Source organism: Neovison vison, chromosome 1 (assembly GCF_020171115.1).
Source record: "Neovison vison isolate M4711 chromosome 1, ASM_NN_V1, whole genome shotgun sequence".
NCBI classification, from domain to species: domain Eukaryota; kingdom Metazoa; phylum Chordata; class Mammalia; order Carnivora; family Mustelidae; genus Neogale; species Neogale vison.
The window spans coordinates 245,765,532-245,784,940 of NC_058091.1; the positions used below are offsets into that span (position 1 = coordinate 245,765,532).

Consider the following 19,409-nt stretch of genomic DNA (forward strand, 5'->3'; position numbering starts at 1 on the left):
TCATGTCATGGTAACTTGTTTTCTTATCTGTGGGAGCTGGGCCCTAGTGGACCCTAGTGGAGTTGTCTTCACTCCAGGTGTCCCCAGGTGGTTATGACAATGGGCCATGAGTGTCACATGCTTGCCCTCTGGTAGCAAGTTTTTTATTTTCATTCCAGTGGAGTTAACATACTGTGTTATGTTAATCTCAGGTGTACAGTTATAGTGCTTTAATGCCAACAGGTCTTGATCCCCAAATGCACTCCAGCTCATACCCAAAGGTGCTTTTGAGGGTGGGGCTATTCAGCCGCAGCAACCTACCCACGGTTTTCGTTCCTGTCATTCCTGTGTCTGATTCCTACCATGATTACTTGTCCCAGAGAGGAAAAGTATGTCTTTGAGCTTCCTGGTCTACACCAGACAGGCTCATTCACAAAACCTCCCATGGTTTTGGCAACCCATAGCTGCAACCACATTTCCTTCAACCTTGATTTAAGGCAGTTCTTTTCTGGAAAAATGATGACTTTTTCCCCAGAAGGACTAGTAAGCCTTGTCCATGAGTCTATTCAAGTATAGGTGCTCCAAAGACTATTTTCCTTTTTTAGGTAAACAAAGTATTACCATAGCCTCCACAAATGCTTCTTTTAAGGGTCACTTACTTGAATTTTAGTTGGACAGAAGCAACTTTAGGGGAGCACAATTATATTCTGAAGGACAGGGGTTCAAGGAATTTTTATTTTTTATTTTTATTTTTATTTTTAATTTTTTTTAAAGATTTTATTTATTTATTTGACAGAGAGAGATCACAATAGACAGAGAGGCAGGCAGAGAGAGAGGAAGGGAAGCAGGCCCCCTGCTGAGCAGAGAGCCCGATGCGGGACTCGATCCCAGGACCCTGAGACCATGACCTGAGCCGAAGGCAGCGGCTTAACCCACTGAGCCACCCAGGCACCCAGTTCAAGGCATTTTTATAGAAGGTTTGGAAATGTATACACATGTGATTCTTTTTTTTTCTGACCCTCAGTCCCTGAGCTCAGCCAAGGGGGACCCTGTGGAAATGACAGACTTTATTATCCCCAAAGGGGAACAGGTTGTGGAGAGGGAAGGGGGGCCTCTGGGAAGAATTTTGGCAGAGAATCTTCTGAACAGAAACCACAGTGAAACTGCGAAGTCCAAGCAAGCCTGAAGCACTTGTAGGGGGCATCTCCTCTACCCCCCACACATGGCCCTCCTGCCCCTCTCAGAGAAGGCCCCAGAGTCCCTGAGGACCAGCTTCATTGAGACAGACAAGTCCTTAAGTCTCAAACAGATTTCTTCGATGTAGTGTCTAGGGGTGGACATGGTTTGGGAAGCCTTTTTCCTAGGTCAACAGCAGCTGCTTCTGCTCAGTGGGAGGCAGAATTGGACATCAACCAAGAAGGTAAGGTCCATCTGCTAGGAGATCAGGCCTCTGGGTCTACTGGATGAGGAGAATTCAGCTAAGTGCCCATTTGTGGGGTCCTGGGGTGCAATAAGGCTAAAGAAGGGACACCAGAGATCCTGGGAAGTTAATGAATTTTCCAACATGCCCAACACTCCTAAGGACACAGACTTTTCAGGAAGTCTGGGTGCTCCCATGTTATACTCTTCTACCTCAAAAGCTGCTCAGAGCAGACTGCTATGAATGCCTACCTCCTCTTCTTGGTTAACTTCGGCAGCAAGTCTCAAGGAAGTTATCATGGCATTTTAGAGTATTCGCTCTCTTATCTGCAGTTTGGAACAAACACATTTGAGCAGATCATGAATGCCAGACACAAAGGGTAAAGCATTGGGTTTTTTGTTTTGTTTTGTTGTTTGTTTGTTTTTTAAGGAAATTACATTTTTTCCTTCATTCAAAAAGATTGGTTGTATTCCTCCACAAGTTAGTGTCAGTTTTAGATTTGACCCGTGAATACGCTCCTGATTTCAGAACTGGGAAGGACTAGTCAATAGTCCTTTGTGAGGGGAATGAATGATGGTGGGAAATATAGCACTGGGCTGGTGCACACGAGCACACCCTAGCTCATCTCGGAAGGCCTCCCGGCTCTGAGCCAGACGGGCAGGGGAGGGCAATGTAAAGAGATTACTATTACAGTTCAACCATTTCGAGCAAGTCCCCTAGCTTACAAGCCTCTGAGCATCTCGGAGAGCAGAGGTCATTTTCCTCTCCCACCCCATTACCATCCTCACAAGCCTCCCTACCTTTAATGAAACCAAGAGGCGGCCGAAGGAGTGAGAGCCAGGTTAAAAGTGGTCTGGGAGAAGTAAAAAAATGTTCTTAAGCTGCAGGAGTCACAGCCCGAGGGCCCGGACCTTGTGGCAGATCTCGGGCTGCCAGAAGGAGTGGGTAGGACAGGGCCAGGACGGTCGTGGGTGGCCAGTTTCAGTTCGCATGTGGTGCAGATTGGCTGAAGGTGACCGGAGGGGCTGCGAGGAGAACCTGCACCTTAAGCTGCGGTGGGCCTAAGTGCTTCTCGGTCGCCCAGCGGCTCAGGGATTAAGATGGCTCTTCCCTTCGACGACACGGGCCCGCAATTCCAGCCTCATGCCTCGCGTCCCGCCCGCACCTGGGGCAGGTCCCGGCACCCCGGGCGCGGGCGCAGGTGGAACCCGGCTGCGCCCCGTGTGCGCGCTGGGAAGGGGGCGAACGTGCTCCCGGGAGGCCCCCGCCGCGGGGAGCGCTACCAGTTGCAGGTGGGCGACCAGAGGGCCTCCCCTGTCCCACGGCACCGCCCAGGGCGCAGGCCCAAGGGGTGCTACGGGGACAACGGACTCGGAGCGGCGCTCAGGGCGGGAGCTGCGGCTCGGTGTCCTCTCCGGGCAGGCGCGGGGAACAGCCCTCCTGAAGCCATGGCAAGCGCCCAGTCCCAGGTGTGAGACCCGCCATAGCCGGCTTTTATAACCCGGCGCCCGGGACTTGCCGCGGGGGCCTCGCAGGAGCGGCGCGGGGCGGGGCAGGCTCTCCCGATCCCGCCCAGTCCGGGCCAGCAGCTCCCCCTCCCAGCGGGCCGGGCTTTGGCCCTGGCTCCCGGGACGCGGCGCCCAGAGCGCGCACAGGTGGGCGAAGGATCCCCTGTCTCCGCACTCCCCGCTCCCGCCGCCCACTGTGAGCTTCTTCCCTGACCAAAGCCCGCGCCCCACGACCAGAGTCCCGCATCCAGGACCGGGCAGCTGGTGACCACGCCCGCCCCGGAGAAGGACGCCCCGCCGCGGACCCTGCGTCTTAACCTCACAGTACGTCTTCGGGGTCACACAGGACCCGGTAGAGAAGCGTCACGAGCTCTCCTCAGTTACACAAGCTTGAGATGGGATCCTGAGTCTCTGTGGTCTCCTGTAGGTGACTTGAGCTCTCTCTCGGTTACTTCGTCTCTTACAAAGCGACAGTATCTTCCTCACAAAGTAGTTTCTTCATGCGTACATTTTCCCCCCATCAGTAGTTACTCAGTGAAGGCCTACAATATTTTAGGGCATGAGAGTGAATAAAATAGACATGGAATTTACATTCTAGGAAAGACAGATACTAAACATGAGTAGAATCCCAGCGATTTCTCTTCGAAGTATAGGGTCAACAGAAATTCATATATGTGTACCAAAAAGACACCTGCATCATGTCCAGGGCCGCGATATTTGTAGTTGCCCCAAATGTACGTCAGTAATTGAACGGGATAAACAAATTGTTTGTTCACACAATGGAATACGGCACCACACCGAAAAAGAACAAATTTCACAAAGAAACAAGAAAGAATTTCACAAAGATAATACTGAATGTAGAGGGACAGGTACAAAAGACGTCATAGTGGATGATTCCATTAATATAAAGTATAAGAACAAGAAAAAAAATTTATGACGTTAAGAGTTAAGATAGTGAGTACCGTTAGGGGGCAGTGGATAGTAACTAGAAAGGATCACGGGACCTTCTCTAGGCGGCTGGTAATGTTCTGTTTCTTGATTTAGATGCTGATTACACACAACTCTGAAAATTGACCAAGCTGTGCATTTATGATTTGTGCACTTTTCTTAAGATGTACTTCATTAAAAAGTACATTATATTAAATTTCATGAAAATATATGGGAATGTCAGAAGAAGAAAGAGGAAAAGGAACAGAAGAAATATTTCAAGTGGTCATGACTGATAATTTCCCCAGGTAATATCAGACACCAAACCACAGAACCAGGAAGCTTAGAGAACATCGAGCAGGATAAATGCCCCAAAATGATACTCAGGCATATCATATTCAAACTACAGAAAATAAAAGATAAAGAAAAAATTTTGAAAGAAGCCAGAGTGGGGAGGGGGGAAGAAACTTACCTATAAAAGAGCAAAGATGAGAATTACATTGCACTTCTCCTCAGAGATCATGCAAGCAAGAAGAAAGTGTACTGAAATATATAAAGTGTGGTCAGAAAAAATAACTCTCAAGCTGGAATTCTGTATCTAGTGAAATTATCTTTCCTTTTTTTTTTTGAGATTTTATTTATTTATTTGACAGAGAGAGAGAGATCAGAAGCAGGCAGAGAGAGAGGAGGAAGCAGGCTCCCTGCTGAGCAGAGAGCCCAATTCGGGGCTCGATCCCAGAACCCTGGGATCATGACCTGAGCTGAAGGCAGAGGCTTTAACCCGCTGAGCCACCCAGGCACCCCTGTGAAATTATCTTTCAAAAGTGTTGAAGAAACAAAGATCTTGCATGTAGAGGATCCTATGGAAACCACTAAAAAATTCTTTGAAGTAATAAACAAGTTCACTAAATTTCAGAGTACAAGGTCCATGTATTAGAAAAAAATAATTTTTATTTCTGTATAACAATGAACAATCTGAAAATAAAATTAAGAAAATAATTCTGGGGCACCTGGGTGGCTCAGCGGGTTAAAGGTTCTGTCTTAGGCTCAGGTCATGATCTCAGGGTCCTGGGATTGAGCCCCAAGTCAGGCTCTCTGCTTGATGGAGAGCCTGCTTCCTCCTCTGTCTCTTTCTGTTTGCCTCTCTGCCTACTTGTGATCTCTGCCTGTCAAGTAAATAAATAAAATCTTTAAAAAAAGAAAATAATTCCATTTCAGTATCATAAAAAAGAATAAAATATTTAAGAATATAGCAAAGCATTTATACACTGAAACCTACAAAACATCACTGCAAGAAATTAAAGAAGACCTAAAGAGATGGAAAGACATTCCATGTCCATAGGTTAAAAGACTTACATCGTTAAAGTGGCAGTACTTTCCAAATTGAGCTGTAGGTTCAACATAATCTATTAAGTTTCCAGGTGGCTTTTTGTGGAAATTTACAAGGTCTTTCTAAAACTTCTGTGGAAATGCAAGGGTGTCAGACTAGCCACAACAGTCTTGAAAAAGCAGAGCAAAGATGGAGGCCTCAAACTATATGACTTCAAAACTTACTGCAAACCTATGGCAATCAAGATGGTATTGCACTGGCATTAGGTTAGTCATTTAGACCAATGGAATTGAATTGAGATTCTAGGAATCTCAATGTGACTCAACAGTCACATTCATGATCAACTGATTTTTGACAAGGGTGCCACAGTAGTTCAGTGGAGGGAAGAAAAGACTTTTCAGCAAATGTGATGGGATGGCAGGATATTTTTTTTAAAAGATTTTATTTATTTATTTGACAGAGAGAGATCACAAATAGGCAGAGAGGCAGGCAGAGAGAGAGAGGAGGAAGCAGAGAGAGAGGAGCCTGCTGAGCAGGGAGCCCGATGCGGGACTCGATCCCAGGACCCTGAGATCATGACCTGAGCCGAAGGCAGCGGCTTAACCCACTGAGCCACCCAGGCGCCCAAGGGATGGCAGGATATTCATAAACAGAAAATGAGGCTGGATCCCTCTATCATACAATATACAAAAATAACTCAAAAATATATCATAGAGCCAAATATAAAAGCTAAAACTACAAAATTCTTACAGAAATAAGTCTTTATGACCTTGGGTTTGGAAATGGTTTATTAGATATGTACTAAAAGTACAATGAAAGAAACGAAAAAAGAAAGAATACATAAATTGGATTTGATCTAAATTTAAAACTTTTGAGCTTCAAAGAACACACTCCAGAAATTAAAAAGATAACCCACAGAATGGGAGAAAAATTTATGCACATTATATATCTGAAAAGAGACTTGTATTTAGGATTTAGAAAGAACTCTTGCAACTTGATAATGAAAAGGCAAATAAAATGGGCACAAAAACTTACAGCAGCAATGTTCATAGTGGCCAAAAAATAGAAACAACTGAAATATCTGCCAACTGACAAATGTATAAAAATGTGGTATACCCACTCAATGGAATATTACTCAGCCATTAAAAGTAAAGAATTATTCATATATGCCACAATAGCGTTGAGCTTGAAAGCATTACTCTAAGTGATAGAAATAATTTAAAAAAGGCCACATATTACCTAATTCAATTTAGTATATGTGCTGCCAAAGAGAGCACTATCTAATTCAACTTACATGAAGTGTCCCAACTAGGCAAGAGAGACAGAAGTTACCTAGGGCTGGGATGTTGATGAAGAGGGGGTGGAGGGTGAGTGGCAGTGACTGCTATGAGTATAGTTTTTTTTTTAGGGTGATGAAAATGTTTCAAATTGATTGTGGTTATGGTCTGTGTATATAATAAAAATCATTTAAGTTTACAATTTAAATTGGTGAATTGTTTGATGATATCTCAATAAGGCAGTGTATATGTATACACATAATGTATATATCATATATACAGCATATCAGATGGTGATAAGTACCAAGGAGAAATATGGAATATGGAGAAGAGCTAAGAAGACTGGGGCTAAAAGTTGAAATTTTAAGTAGAGAGATCATGGTAGGGCTCATTGAGAAGGCGATGTGTAATCAAAGACATTCTAAAGGGGGTGAGGGAGTCAGGTGGATATCTAGGGAGAGAGATTTCCATGATCTAGGTTGGGTCTGGGCTTTGTCACTGCCCATATATCTGACCTTGGACAAGTAATGGCTCTGTGCCCGAGTTTCTTTATCTGTAACATAGTTGTTCCTATTTTGTAGTAAAATGACTATATACCTATTTCAGAAGGTTATTATATGGATTAAATAAATAATAAAAAGGAAAGTAAAGCACTTAGTACATTGGCACCAAGTCAAATGCTCTATAGTTGTTTTTATTAGCTCCTACTGCAAGTGCAAAAGCCCTTGCCTTCTAAGATGGAACCATGCCCAAAATGTCTGTTGAATCAAGGAGACCAAGTCGAGCTGGTGCAGACTAATGAGCAAGAGGGAAGATTGTAGGAAATGGGGAGAGGGCCTGCGACTTTTAGTCTGTGAGATAGATAATCATTGGCAGGTTTTGAATACAGAAAAAAACCACTATCTGATTCATGTTTTAACACCATTACTCTGGCTCCTATGCTGAAAACATACTAAAAAGGGCAAGGATGTACAGAGGAAACCAGCTTTGAGCTATTGTAATATAGATGCGAGGTGGTGGTGGTAGTGAGAAGTGGTCAGAATCTGGTTCTACTTTAAAGATAGAAAGAAGGTCTACTGAAAGATTGGACACTGGGTATGAAAGAAAGAGACAGTGCTTTGAACAATTTTCAGAACTCAGCTTCATTTATTATGCCGAGGGAAGTATGAAAGGGAGTTTTTTTTTTTTTTTTAACATGGGGGAGGTGGGGCAGGGATGGACAGTAATATAGTGAGTAATATAGTGTGTGGGAGCGGGGGAAGAGGCGGTGTGGGGGGGGAACAACCCTTCAGTTTTGGACATAATAATCTGGAAATGTCTATTGCACATCCAAGCGCAGCAGAGCAGAGATTTGGACAGGAAAGAGGATAGATCATTGGTTCTTTCACAAATACTTATTGAAAACCTGTCCTGTGCTAGGTCCTATTCTAAGTCCTATTCTAGGCTCTGGAGATACTTGTGAGAATACAGACAAAGCTCCTCCTCACTTCATCTGTAATAGAATACGCGTTTTATAAACAAGTCAGCAATCAAGCGCATTAATGTGTGCGAAGCCTCTGGCTCTCTAGATGGGCATAGTGTACAATTGCTATGGTTGTTTTCAATATCTGGAGTACTGCATGAGCCAGGAGACTAGCAGAGCGACCTAGGAGGACACCCTCACCCCGCTCGCGACCAGTGGCAGCCAGGTATCCCCGCCCCAATGCAGGCTAGATTTCCAAGCTCAGCTGACCGGCATCATTGCGCAGGCGCTGCCTCAGTCTGGCGTCCTAGGAGACTGACTGGGAAAGCCTCAGCGCAGGCGTAATTCAAGAGGCCGAGGAAGCGTGTGGCCCGGGGATGGGGCGGGGCGAGTCCGGAGTGCGCCTGCGCACCGCCTGCTCTCGCCCGAGGAGCCGCAGTCTCGAGATCGGCAAGGCGGTGTTTCGGTAGTCTCTGGGAAACCTCTCCGGCGAACCCGGCGCCGTTGGACTGCGCCCAGGGCGGCGACCTCCGCCGGGCACAGGAGGGAGCCACGATGCCGGTGAGGGGAGTCGCTCAGCCGCTGGGGTTCCTCATCCCAGCGGCCTGGCACGGGGGCGCGGCTGTTGCCATGGAGGCGCGGATCAGGCAGGCGGCCGGGGTGGGGCGGGGCAGGGCCGAGCGTTTGGGGAGTCTGGTGGGTAGGCTTGGGGCGGGCGGGGTTCCAACGGGTCCTGGGAGGGGCCCCGGAGGGGCCCTCCCGCCTCTGTCGGTGCTGCAGCCCGCAAGGCCTGCGCTGCTTGACATAAAGGCACAGCGCCAGAGGATGCGCTGTCGCTCCCAGCCCTGCTCCTGAGTAGGGCGTCTGGGAGCGGCCGCGGGGGGTGGGCTTTGGATGCTCCGCACCTGGTGGGCTCTGTTCCCCGCGGAGCCGATTCTTGGAAGGTAGCGAACCGAGAGCTGCTTGCTTTTACTCCTGCCCTTGACTCGAGCTGTCATTTCTTTCGTGGTGTTTTAGCTTACAGGGCGGAATGTAACCCGTGGGTGTCTTTGTGTGTGAGGGTGAGTGGGTGGTGGTATGTTTGTCTTGTCGGATTTCACAGTGCTACCGTTTACTTAACAGGGGGCATCCTAAGTCCAGTATAGGGTCATGGAGAACACGTGAGCTTTTTGGTCGGTTTTCTACTGGTTGCAAGGCCTGGGACAATTACTTCATCTTTCTGGGTCCTTAGTTCCCACATAATTAAACTGTTTCTCCTGGGATTTTATCAGGATGAAATAAGGTAATGCACAGCGGAATTGAAGGACAGTGCTTGGCATTTAGCCTTACATGCTCAATATTTGTTCCGTATCGTTTGCCTTCAGGTTATTGGTTCATTCAGCAAATACCAGGCATCTACCCCAGGTTAGGCCCTGGAGGCAAAATATTGAGCATAACCATCCAGTTTCTTGAACTTGACAAGACAGAAGCTTGCCTTCGTGGGCAGAGGTGAAAGTCTTGTTGGTAGAGACAAGATGCTTACCATTCATGAAGTGAATGGGTGGCATGTAATAGAAAGTAGATTCTGGTGAGTTGTAAAGTGTTCCCGTTTAGGAATTCTGGCCTACAGATGTCAGATCATTTTTTTCCCCCCAAGAGAATCTAGAAGTTGTTATCTTGGTGGAATTTCTCTTTTTTAAAAATTTTAGCAACTAATTTAAAAATATTGTTAAATGCTGTGAACCAAACAAAAGATATTGTGGGCTCAATTCAGCCCCTTGACTACCAGTTGGCAACCTCTGGTGTAGACAGATAGGACACATTAATCAAATAAGGAGCAAGCAAAAGTGTATTGAAACCAGTTGTAGATGATAGATGTAGGTCTGTAGATGTAGGTCTATCCTTCTCTCAGGACCTATACCAGGATTTGACCTAGTTAAGGAAGTCTTCACAGGTGAAGTGGCTGTTCTGCTGAGATCTGAGAATAAGTGAAGGGGAGAATGAGGAATGTTCTAGGCAAGAGGAACAGCACCTGTGATAAGAAAGTATGGTGACAAGAAAAGGCTTAGAAAAAGCTAATGTGGCTGTGGCTGGGAAAGCCAAGCAATTTCACAAGGTAGCTTGTGAAATAAGCCTGGACAAGTAGACATGGGCCAGAGTCAGGTCTTAGAGACCACCTTAAGGACTGCGGTATTTATCCTGAGATCTGTGGGAAACCATTGAGTTTTAAGTAAGGGAGCAACATGATTAACTTTGTGTTGCAGCTGACTGCCCTGTAGAGAACAGACCATAGGAGAACCTAACTAGATGCTGGTATTCAATTTAAGGTGGGATCATGGTGACCCAGCCTTAGGTGGTGAAAGGAGAGTTGGGGAGAAGTGTGTTGTATTGATACTATTCAACTAAACTATTGGACTTCACTTCAAAATAGGATTGTATTACTTCAATTGAGGTATAATTGACATATAACACAATGTTACCTGTACAGTATCATTTGTTATTTGTGTGTCTTGTGAGATAATCCCCACAGTAAGTCTTGTGACCACCCATCACCATAAAGAGCTACAAAATTCTTTTCTAATGTTGAACAATTTCAAGATACACTCCTTTAGCAACTTTCAATATGCAGTGGTGTACTTTTGACTAGTCACCATTCTATATATTATTTATACGTGACTTATTTTATAATTGGAAATTTGTACCTTTGATCTCTGACCATTTTGTCCACATCTATACCCCACTGCCCTCTGGCAACCACCAATCTATTCTCTGTGAGTTTTGCTTTTTTGTTTGTTCCTCTTTGTTTTTTAGATTCCACATGTAAGTGAAATCATATGTATGTGTCTTTGCTTAGGGTTTTATTTTAACATAGGTGGTTAATCATAAAATTTCAAAAAATGAAACTTTACATATATAAATATTTGTAAGGTTAGAGGGATACTGAAACATTTCTCTCTGCCATTGGACTTTGCTGTGTTTCATTTCATGTTGTCTACTATGGAGAAGATAGACTACATATGTTATGGTAAAAAACGTTTTACCGATGCATTATAGAAAATAAAATTTAAAGTCTCAGGGGAACACAGGACCTGCTACTATATTCTTGATTACAGTTGTTAACCATGTTCACTTGTGTTTTCCTTCAGGCAGTAAACTCAGAGGCTAAGTCAGGGACTTTTGCGGAGACAGTCAATATAGTGATTCATTTTCTGCTTAAACAGCACTTATTTACTATAAATGTAAATTAGGCTTTCTTTCTCCTCATCTGTATATTGTATTGTATCATACTGTATTGTAAAAGAAACTGTCTTTTTATATCTTTTAATAAACTTTTTCTGTATGTCTGTGAGATCTTTCATTGGATTTAACAAATATTTGTGGAGTGCTTAATATGTGCAAGGCCCTGGGATGGCACAGTAGCCTTTTTCAAATTTGAAATTTGCTGAAGGTAAAAGTAAATGTTCTTTTCATTATTTGTGAATATTTTCTCTACCAGATCAATAAATCAGAGAAGCCTGAAAGCTGTGATAATGTGAAGGTGGTTGTTAGGTGCCGGCCCCTCAACGAGAGAGAGAAGTCAATGTGCTATAAACAGGCTGTCAGTGTGGATGAAATGAGGGGAACTATTACTGTACATAAGACTGATTCTTCCAATGAACCTCCAAAGACATTTACTTTTGATACTGTTTTTGGACCAGAGAGTAAACAACTTGATGTTTATAACTTAACTGCAAGACCTATTATTGATTCTGTTCTTGAAGGCTATAATGGTGAGTATATTGTTCACTTTTTCTTAACTCTATCAAGATATTGACACCCTATAAATTCATCCATTATAATTGTACTGTTTGATGGGTTGTAGTAAATACATACAGCTGTGAAACTGTTACCGAAATCCAGTTTTATGACCTCCCCCCCCCAAATTCCTGTATGTCCCTTTGCAGTCCCACCTCCCATTGACCTGCTTTTGCCTATAGGTCTGTCTTTGCTGGAAATTTCATATAAATCAACTCATATCCTATCTCATCTTTCTTACCTGTTTTCTTTTCAGTTGTATAATGTTGTTAAAGGTCATCCATGTTGTTGTGTGGATCAGCACTTTGTTCCTTTTTAATGCTGAATTGTATGAATATACCACTTTTTATGATCTTCAGTGGAAATCTGGATTGTTCTAATTTGGGGGCAATTATAATTAGTGCTGCTGTGAACATTCTTTTGTAGAAAGTTCTTTGTGCAGATAAGTTTTAAAGTTTGTCTTGGGTAGATACCTAGAAGTAGAATTGGTGGGTCATATGGTTAGTGTATATTTATCTTTTGAAGAAATTGCCAAACTGTTTTCCAAAGTGGTGACTCTGAATTTTTTTTCCCACCAGTGTGTTATGAGAGTTCTTTTAGTTTCTTCACATTCTCACCAACATTTAGATTGTTGGCCTTTGTAATTATAGCTGTTCTAGAGGATCTATAGTGGTATCTCATTGTTTTAACTTATATTTCTTTATAACTAACAATGTTGAGTCTCTAATCATGTACACATTAGCCCTTTGTCTTTTAAAATATTTTACCCACTTTACAGTTCAGTTGCCTATGTTCTTATGGAGTCATGCTTTTTCTACATTCTGGACTCAAATCTTTTGATCAGATAAGTGATTGGAACGTATTTTCTTCCAGCACGTGGCTTGTATTTTCATCTTTTTAATGGTGTCTTTTGAAGAGAAAAGATTTTTAGTTTTGAGTCCAGTTAATCATTTTTCTTTAATCATCATGCTTTCATTGACCTAGCCAAGAAATATTTGCTGAACCTAACACCAAAAAGATTTTCTCTTATGTTTTTATCCAGAAGTTGTAAACATTGTATGTCTTATATTAAGGTCTGTTATTCATTTTGAGTTAATTTTTATATACGGTGTGAGGTAAGGGTGTATGTTCTTTGCCTCCCCTGCCCCCCATCTATGGATATCCAGTTGTTGGAGCACCATTTGTTAAGACTCTCCTTTCCTTATTGAATTAACTTGGTGCTTTTGTCAAAAATCAACAAACTGCAGTGGCATGGATTTATTTCTGGATTGTCTCTTCTATTCCAAGTATCCTGTTTTTATTACTATAGGTTTTTGTGTTGAAATTAGGTAGTGTATATTTTCTAGCTTTATTATTATTTTTCAGAATTGTTTTGGCTTTTCTGGATCCTTTGCATTTTCACATATATTTTAGGATTTCCTTTTCAATTTCCACAAAAAAAGCCCCAAAAAACCTACTGGGATTTTGGTAGGGATTGTATTGAGTTGTTATTCTGACAATATTGAGCCTTCTAATCCAGAACATGGTATCTCTCTTCATTTATTTATATTTTGTTTAATTTCTCTCATCAGCATTTTGTTGTAGTTTCTAATGTGCAGGTCTTATACTTACTTTCATGAGTTTATTCCTAAGTATTTTTTTTAAACTGCTTCCTTTTTTAAAGATTTTTATTTATTTGCTAGAGAGAAAGAGAGTGTGCCAACACACAGAAGCAGGGGGAGGGGCAGAAGAAGAGGGAGAAGCAGACTTTCCTGCTGAGCAGGGAGGTGGGGGAGGAGGGAGAGCTTGATCCCAGTTCCCTGCCCCCCTATAATGACCTGAGCCAAAGGTAGACACTTAACAGACCGAGCCACTCAGCCACTCCAACTCTTTTTTTTTAAAATTTAAGTACTAGTTAACATACCTTGTATTCCTAAGTATTTTGGATGCTTTTGTGAATACAAAATACACAGAATTGATATTTTAGTAGTTTTTAAAAATTAACATAAAATTCAAATAACAGAATTCACTGTTCTAATCATTTTGCAGTATACAAGTCAGGGGTTTAATACATTCACAGTGTTGTGTAACTATCACTGTTATCTGTTTCCAGAACATTTCCATCACCCCCAAAAGAAACTATGTATCTATTAGCAGTTACTCCCACTTTTGCTCCCTCCTACCCTAGCAACTATGTATTTACTTTCTATGTGTATGAGTTTGCCTCTTCTGGACATTTCATATAAATAGAATCATACACTTTATAGTCTTTTATGTATGGCTTCTTTGACTTGGTATAATGTTTTCTGTGTTCCACATTATAGTATGTATCAGGACTGCATTTTTTTTTTTTAAGATTTTATTTATTTGAGAGCGAGCACAAGCATGGGGCTGGGTGGGGGGGAAGAGCAGAGGGAGAGGGAGAAGCAGATGCCCTGCTCAGCAGGGAACCCCATGTGGGGCTTGATCCCAAGACTCCGGGATCATGACCCCAGCTGAAGGCAGGGAGGCAGGGGCTGAACCGACTGAGCCACCCAGGTGCCCAGGACTGCATTTTTTAATGGTCAGTTAATACTCCATTGAATGGATATGCTGTATTTTATTTATCCATTTATCCACTCGCGAATATTTGGGTTGTTGCCTTTTTTTTTTTTTTTTGCTATTATAAATAATTTTGCTGTGAATATTCTTGTTCTTGTCTTTGTGTAAATATATGTTTTCCCCTTGCTTAGGTAAATACCTAGGAGTGGAATTGCTGGGTCAAGAGGTTAACTGCCAGATTATTTTCCATTGCAACTGCGCGGTTTTTACATTCCCACTAGCAATGTATGAGGTTTCCAGTTTCTTCACATCTTTGCCAAAGTGTTGTTGTCTTTTTGGTTACAGCCTTCGTAGTGGTTTTGAAGTGATACTGTGTTTTGCAGTTGATTTTTGTACAAATACCCTGCAACCTTATTAAACTTGCTTATTATTTCAGGTAGGCTTTTATTTATTTATTGGTAACTTCCCTAGGATTTTTTTTTTTTTAAGATTTTATTTATTTGACAGACAGAGATCACAAGTAGGCAGAGAGGCAGGCATAGAGAGAGGGGGAAGCAGGCTTCTCGCTGAGCCGGATGCAGGGCTTGATCCCAGGACCCTGGGATCATGACCTGAGCTGAAGGCAGAAGCTTCAATCCACTGAACCACCCAGGCGCCCTTTCCCTACAATTTTTTATATACATGAGCATGTTACCGTCAAATACAGGTAGTACAATTTCTTTCTTTCCCATCTTTTAGTTACCCGAATTGCCCTGGCTAGAACCTCAAGTACAGTGTTGAATATGAGTGGTGAGAGTGGACATTTTTGTTTTGTTCCAGATCTTAGGGAGAAAGCATTCACTGTTTTACCAGTAAGTATGATGTTATCTATAGATTTTTGTCTGATTAAGTTCCCCTCTGTTCTTTTGTCCCCATCTGGGGAATGGATTTTGGATCTTGTCAAATGAATTTTTTTCAGCACCTATTGAAATCGTCTTTTTTTAAAAAAAATTGTTAGTATGTTCAGTTACATTGATTTTTAAATGTGAAACCAGGAGCACCTGGGTGGCTCAGTGGATTAACCTCTGCTGTAGGCTCAGGTCATGGACTCAGGGTCTGCACTGGGCTCTCTGCTCAGCAGGGAGCTGCTTCCCCCTCTCTCTCTGCCTGCCTCTCCGTCTACTTGTGAAATAAATAAATAAATAAATAAAATTTATTTAAAAAAATTTTTTTTAAAGATTTTATTTATTTATTTGACAGGGAGAGAGATCACAAGTAGACGGAGAGGCAGGCAGAGAGAGAGAGGGGGAAGCAGCTCCCTGCTGAGCAGAGAGCCCGATGTGGGACTCGATCCCAGGACCCTGAGATCATGACCTGAGCCGAAGGTAGCGGCTTAACCCACTGAGCCACTCAGGCACCCATAAATAAATGAAATCTTAAAAAAAAAAAAGTAAAACCGGTCATGCCACTTGGTCATGGTATATTACCCTTTTGTATGTTGTTAGATTTGATATGCTAAAATTTTGTGTAAACTTTTTTTTTTTGTCTATGTTCAGGAGAGATATAGTAGTTTTCTTGTAATGTCTTTATCTGTTTTTTTTTTAATCAGGATAATGCTAATTTCATAGAATGAGTTGGAAAGTATTCCCTACTTTTTTTTTTCCTCCTTTTTCATCATATGAAAAAAATATGTATAGAATTATTATTATATCTACCCTAAGCATTAGGTAGAATTTACCAGTAAAGCCAACTGGGCCTGGAGTATTTTTTTGTGGAAAGGTTTTTAAAGATTCAGTGTCTTTAATAATATAAGTCTTTTTGAGTTACCTGTTTTTCTTTTAGTGAGCTCTGGAAGTTTATCTTTCATGGAATTTGTCTCTGTCATCTAGGTTGTTGAATTAATTGGCAAAAAGTTGTTCATATTCTCTATTCTTGTGTTAGAATGTGGTGGTGCAATCTTTCTCTGATATTGGCATATGGTACATGATATATGGTAATTTGTGTCATCTCTTTTTCTTGTGACGAGTTGGTAGAGGACTAATATAATAGGAGTAGTTTCTCCTTTATTCCTCTTTTTCTACTTTTGGTGGAAGCTGAGGTCATTGTTTTGAGTCCTTTGTAACTTTCTAATATGGAGATTTATGCTATGAATTACCCTCTTAAGTACTGCTTTAGTGGTGGTGTACAGATTTTGACATACTGTGTTTTCATTTTCATGCAGTGCAGGGTCCTTTCTCCTTTTCCTCTTGATTTCTTCTTTAATCCTTGGGTTATTTAGAAATGTGTTAGTTTCCAGATAATTTGGGATTTTCCAGAGATATTTCTATTACTTAATTCTAGTTTATTTTTTAAAAAATATTTTATTCATTTGACAGAGATCACAAGTAGGCAGAGAGGCAGGCAGAGAGAGAGAGGAGGAGGAAGGCTCCCCGCTGAGCAGAGAGCCCCACGTGGGGCTCGATCCCAGGACCCTGAGATCATGACCTGAGCTGAAGGCAGAGGCTTTAACCCACTGAGCCATCCAGGCGCCTCACTTAATGTCTAGTTTAATCCTGTTTTAGAGAATGTGCTATGTAAAACTTGAACCTTTTGAAATTAGAGACTTGTTACATGACCCAGAATAAATTTATTATAAAATGTCTGTATATTCTTCAAAACAATGTGTATTTTGCTGTTGTTGGATATACATGTTCATTATGTATATCCAACAACAAAGTGTATTTTGCTGTTGTTGGATATACATGTTCATTACATCAATTTGCTTGATAGTTTCGTTCAGATTTTCTATCTACTTAATTATTTTCTACTTGGTTTGTCGATTACTGAGACAGGTATTAAATTCTCTTACTGTGTTTTGTATGTGCCTTTTCCTTTCAGTTCTGTCACTTTTTACTGGATGTATTTTGAAACCCTGTGAGTAGGTGCCTAAGTGCTTAGGTGTTTCAAGTCCTCTTCATGCATTAACCTTATTGTCATTATGAAATTACTCTTTATCCGTAGTAATGTTCTTTACTCTGAAACCTACTTTGATATTAATACAGACATTTTAACTTTGTTTTAATTTAATGTTAACATGGTATATCTTCATTCATCTTTTTAACTTTTAACACATTTGTGTTTTTATATTGAAAGTACATTTCTAGTGTGTAGTTATACTAGAGGTCACTAAGATTATACCAGGTTCAGAGTTTGGTAGGAGAAGTCAAGGGACTCGGGTTATAATTGTACTTAGAGCTTTGGTTTATTAGAACAAAAAAGATGCCAAAAAAAGAAAACAAGAAATAGCAAGGGGAAAAGGTGCATGGGGAAAAGTGTGGAGGAAACCAGATACAAACTTCCAAAAGTCATTTCCTAGTGGAGACACAGAATGTGCTTAATTCTTCTACCACTGAATGTGACAATACCTGTCAGATCTTGGCTGTCAGAGAAGCTTTCTAAGAGACAAGAGTGTCCCAGGTTTTTGTTGGAGCCTGCTCATGTGGATACCCTCAGCCTCGCCCTTGTCAAGATTCCACACTCACAGAAGGAAAACAGGTGTTTAGCATAAACCACCTTGTTTATACAAACAGTTTAGGCATAATGAGCTACTCTGTGTTGGGGAATGAATGGCAAGAACCCTCCCTAAATCCAAATTCCCAGATGTTAGTCAAAGGCCAAACTTGAAAGCAGGCCTCTCAAAGAGTAGTAGCCCCAGATCTGTTGTTAGTTCTCTTATGCATTGCATTGTATAGTTGGTAGTGTTTTGGTTTTTTGTTGTTGTGTTGTTTTTTTAAATCCAGTTTTGCTGTCTTTGCTTTTTAATTGGGTTATCAAAACCATTTATGTTCTGCTGTTGGTTTTCTCTTTATACTCTTATCCTTTGTATTATTCCATTCTGTCTTCTCTGTTGGCTTATAGTGATATAACTTTGTTTTATTTTAGTGGTTGCTTTAAGGTTTATAATATAACTCTAATATATCACACTTCACTGTCACGTGTTATTCTGTTTTTTGCGTAGTAAAAATTATTTTTTTAATTTTATTTTTATTTATTTTTAAAATTTTATTTATTTGACAGACAGAGGTCACAAGTAGGCAGAGAGGCAGGCAGAGAGAGAGGAGGAAGCAGGCTCCCCGCTGAGCAGAGAGCCTGATGTGGGACTCGATCCCAAGACCCTGAGATCATGACCAGAGCCGAAGGCAGAGGCCCAACCCACTGAGCCACCCAGGCGCCTGTAAAAAAAATTTTTTAAACTATACTTCTAGTTGTCTCCTCCCAAGTTTGGTGGTGGTGGTGGTGGTGTTTTGTTTTATTGTTTTATTTTTTTTTTAAAGATTTTATTTATTTATTTGTCAGATGGAGAGAGAGAGTGATAGAGCCGAGCGTGCACAAGCTGGGGAACTGCAGGCAGAGGGAGAAGCAGACTCCTTGCTGAGCAAGGAGCCTGATGTGGGGCTCTATCCCAGGACCTTCAGATTATAACCTTAATCAAAGGCAGATGCTTGACTGATTGAGCCACCAAGGCATCCCGGTGGTGGTGGTGGTGTACATTTACTTCTATGTGTTATAAACTCCAAACCACGTTGCCTTTATTTTTGTTTAAACCATCAGTTGTTTTTAGAGAGATTTAAGTAATAGGAAAACACTTACATATTTTCTTACTTATGTACTCACCATACTTGATACTCTATTCCCTCATGTAAGAGGAATCCGTAGTTCTATCTAGTACCATTGTTTCTGCATTGGATAACTTCCTCAAATGTTTCTTAGAGTGCAAATCTGTGGGTGACGAATTCTTTCAGCTTTTGTAGTCCAGAAAGTATTTATTTTGTCTTTGTTTTTGAAAGAATTTTTCACCAGATGTAGGGTTCTAGGTTGATAGTTTCTTCTTTTAATACTTGAAGGATAGTCCTCTACTGTCATTTGCGTTTTGTTCTACTGGAATTCTTTTTTTTTTTTTTTTCCAATTTATTTGTTTTCAGAAAAACAGTATTCATTATTTTTTCACCACACCCAGTGCTCCATGCAAGCTGTGCCCTCTATAATACCCACCACCTGGTACCCCTGTTCTACTGGAATTCTTTATTGGTTCTTCTTTACATAACATATCTTTCTCTGGTTACTTTTTAGATTTTCTTTTATATCACTGGTTTTGAGCTTTTTGACTATGATGTGCCATGGTTTATTTTTCTTTATGTTTCTGTGCTTACAGTTCATTAAGCTTTTTGGATCTGTGAGTTTGTAGTTTTCATCA

At 41.5% G+C, this 19,409-nt stretch overlaps 1 protein-coding gene across 5 annotated transcripts in view; it reads left to right on the forward strand.

The window, feature by feature from the left end:
• The first annotated feature begins 8,290 nt into the window (after positions 1–8,290).
• The window catches only part of KIF3A (kinesin family member 3A), a 55,192-nt gene continuing 44,073 nt past the window's right edge, over positions 8,291–19,409 (forward strand). For 4 of the 5 annotated variants that reach the window (XM_044227900.1, XM_044227926.1, XM_044227907.1 and 1 more), the window contains exons 1-2: positions 8,381–8,464; positions 11,379–11,652. In XM_044227900.1, coding sequence (XP_044083835.1) covers positions 8,459–8,464; positions 11,379–11,652 — 280 coding nt within the window. In that variant the 5' untranslated portion in view covers positions 8,381–8,458. Of the gene's footprint in view, positions 8,465–11,378; positions 11,653–19,409 lie in introns of all 5 variants that reach the window. The other variant, XM_044227935.1, reaches the window with a different exon arrangement.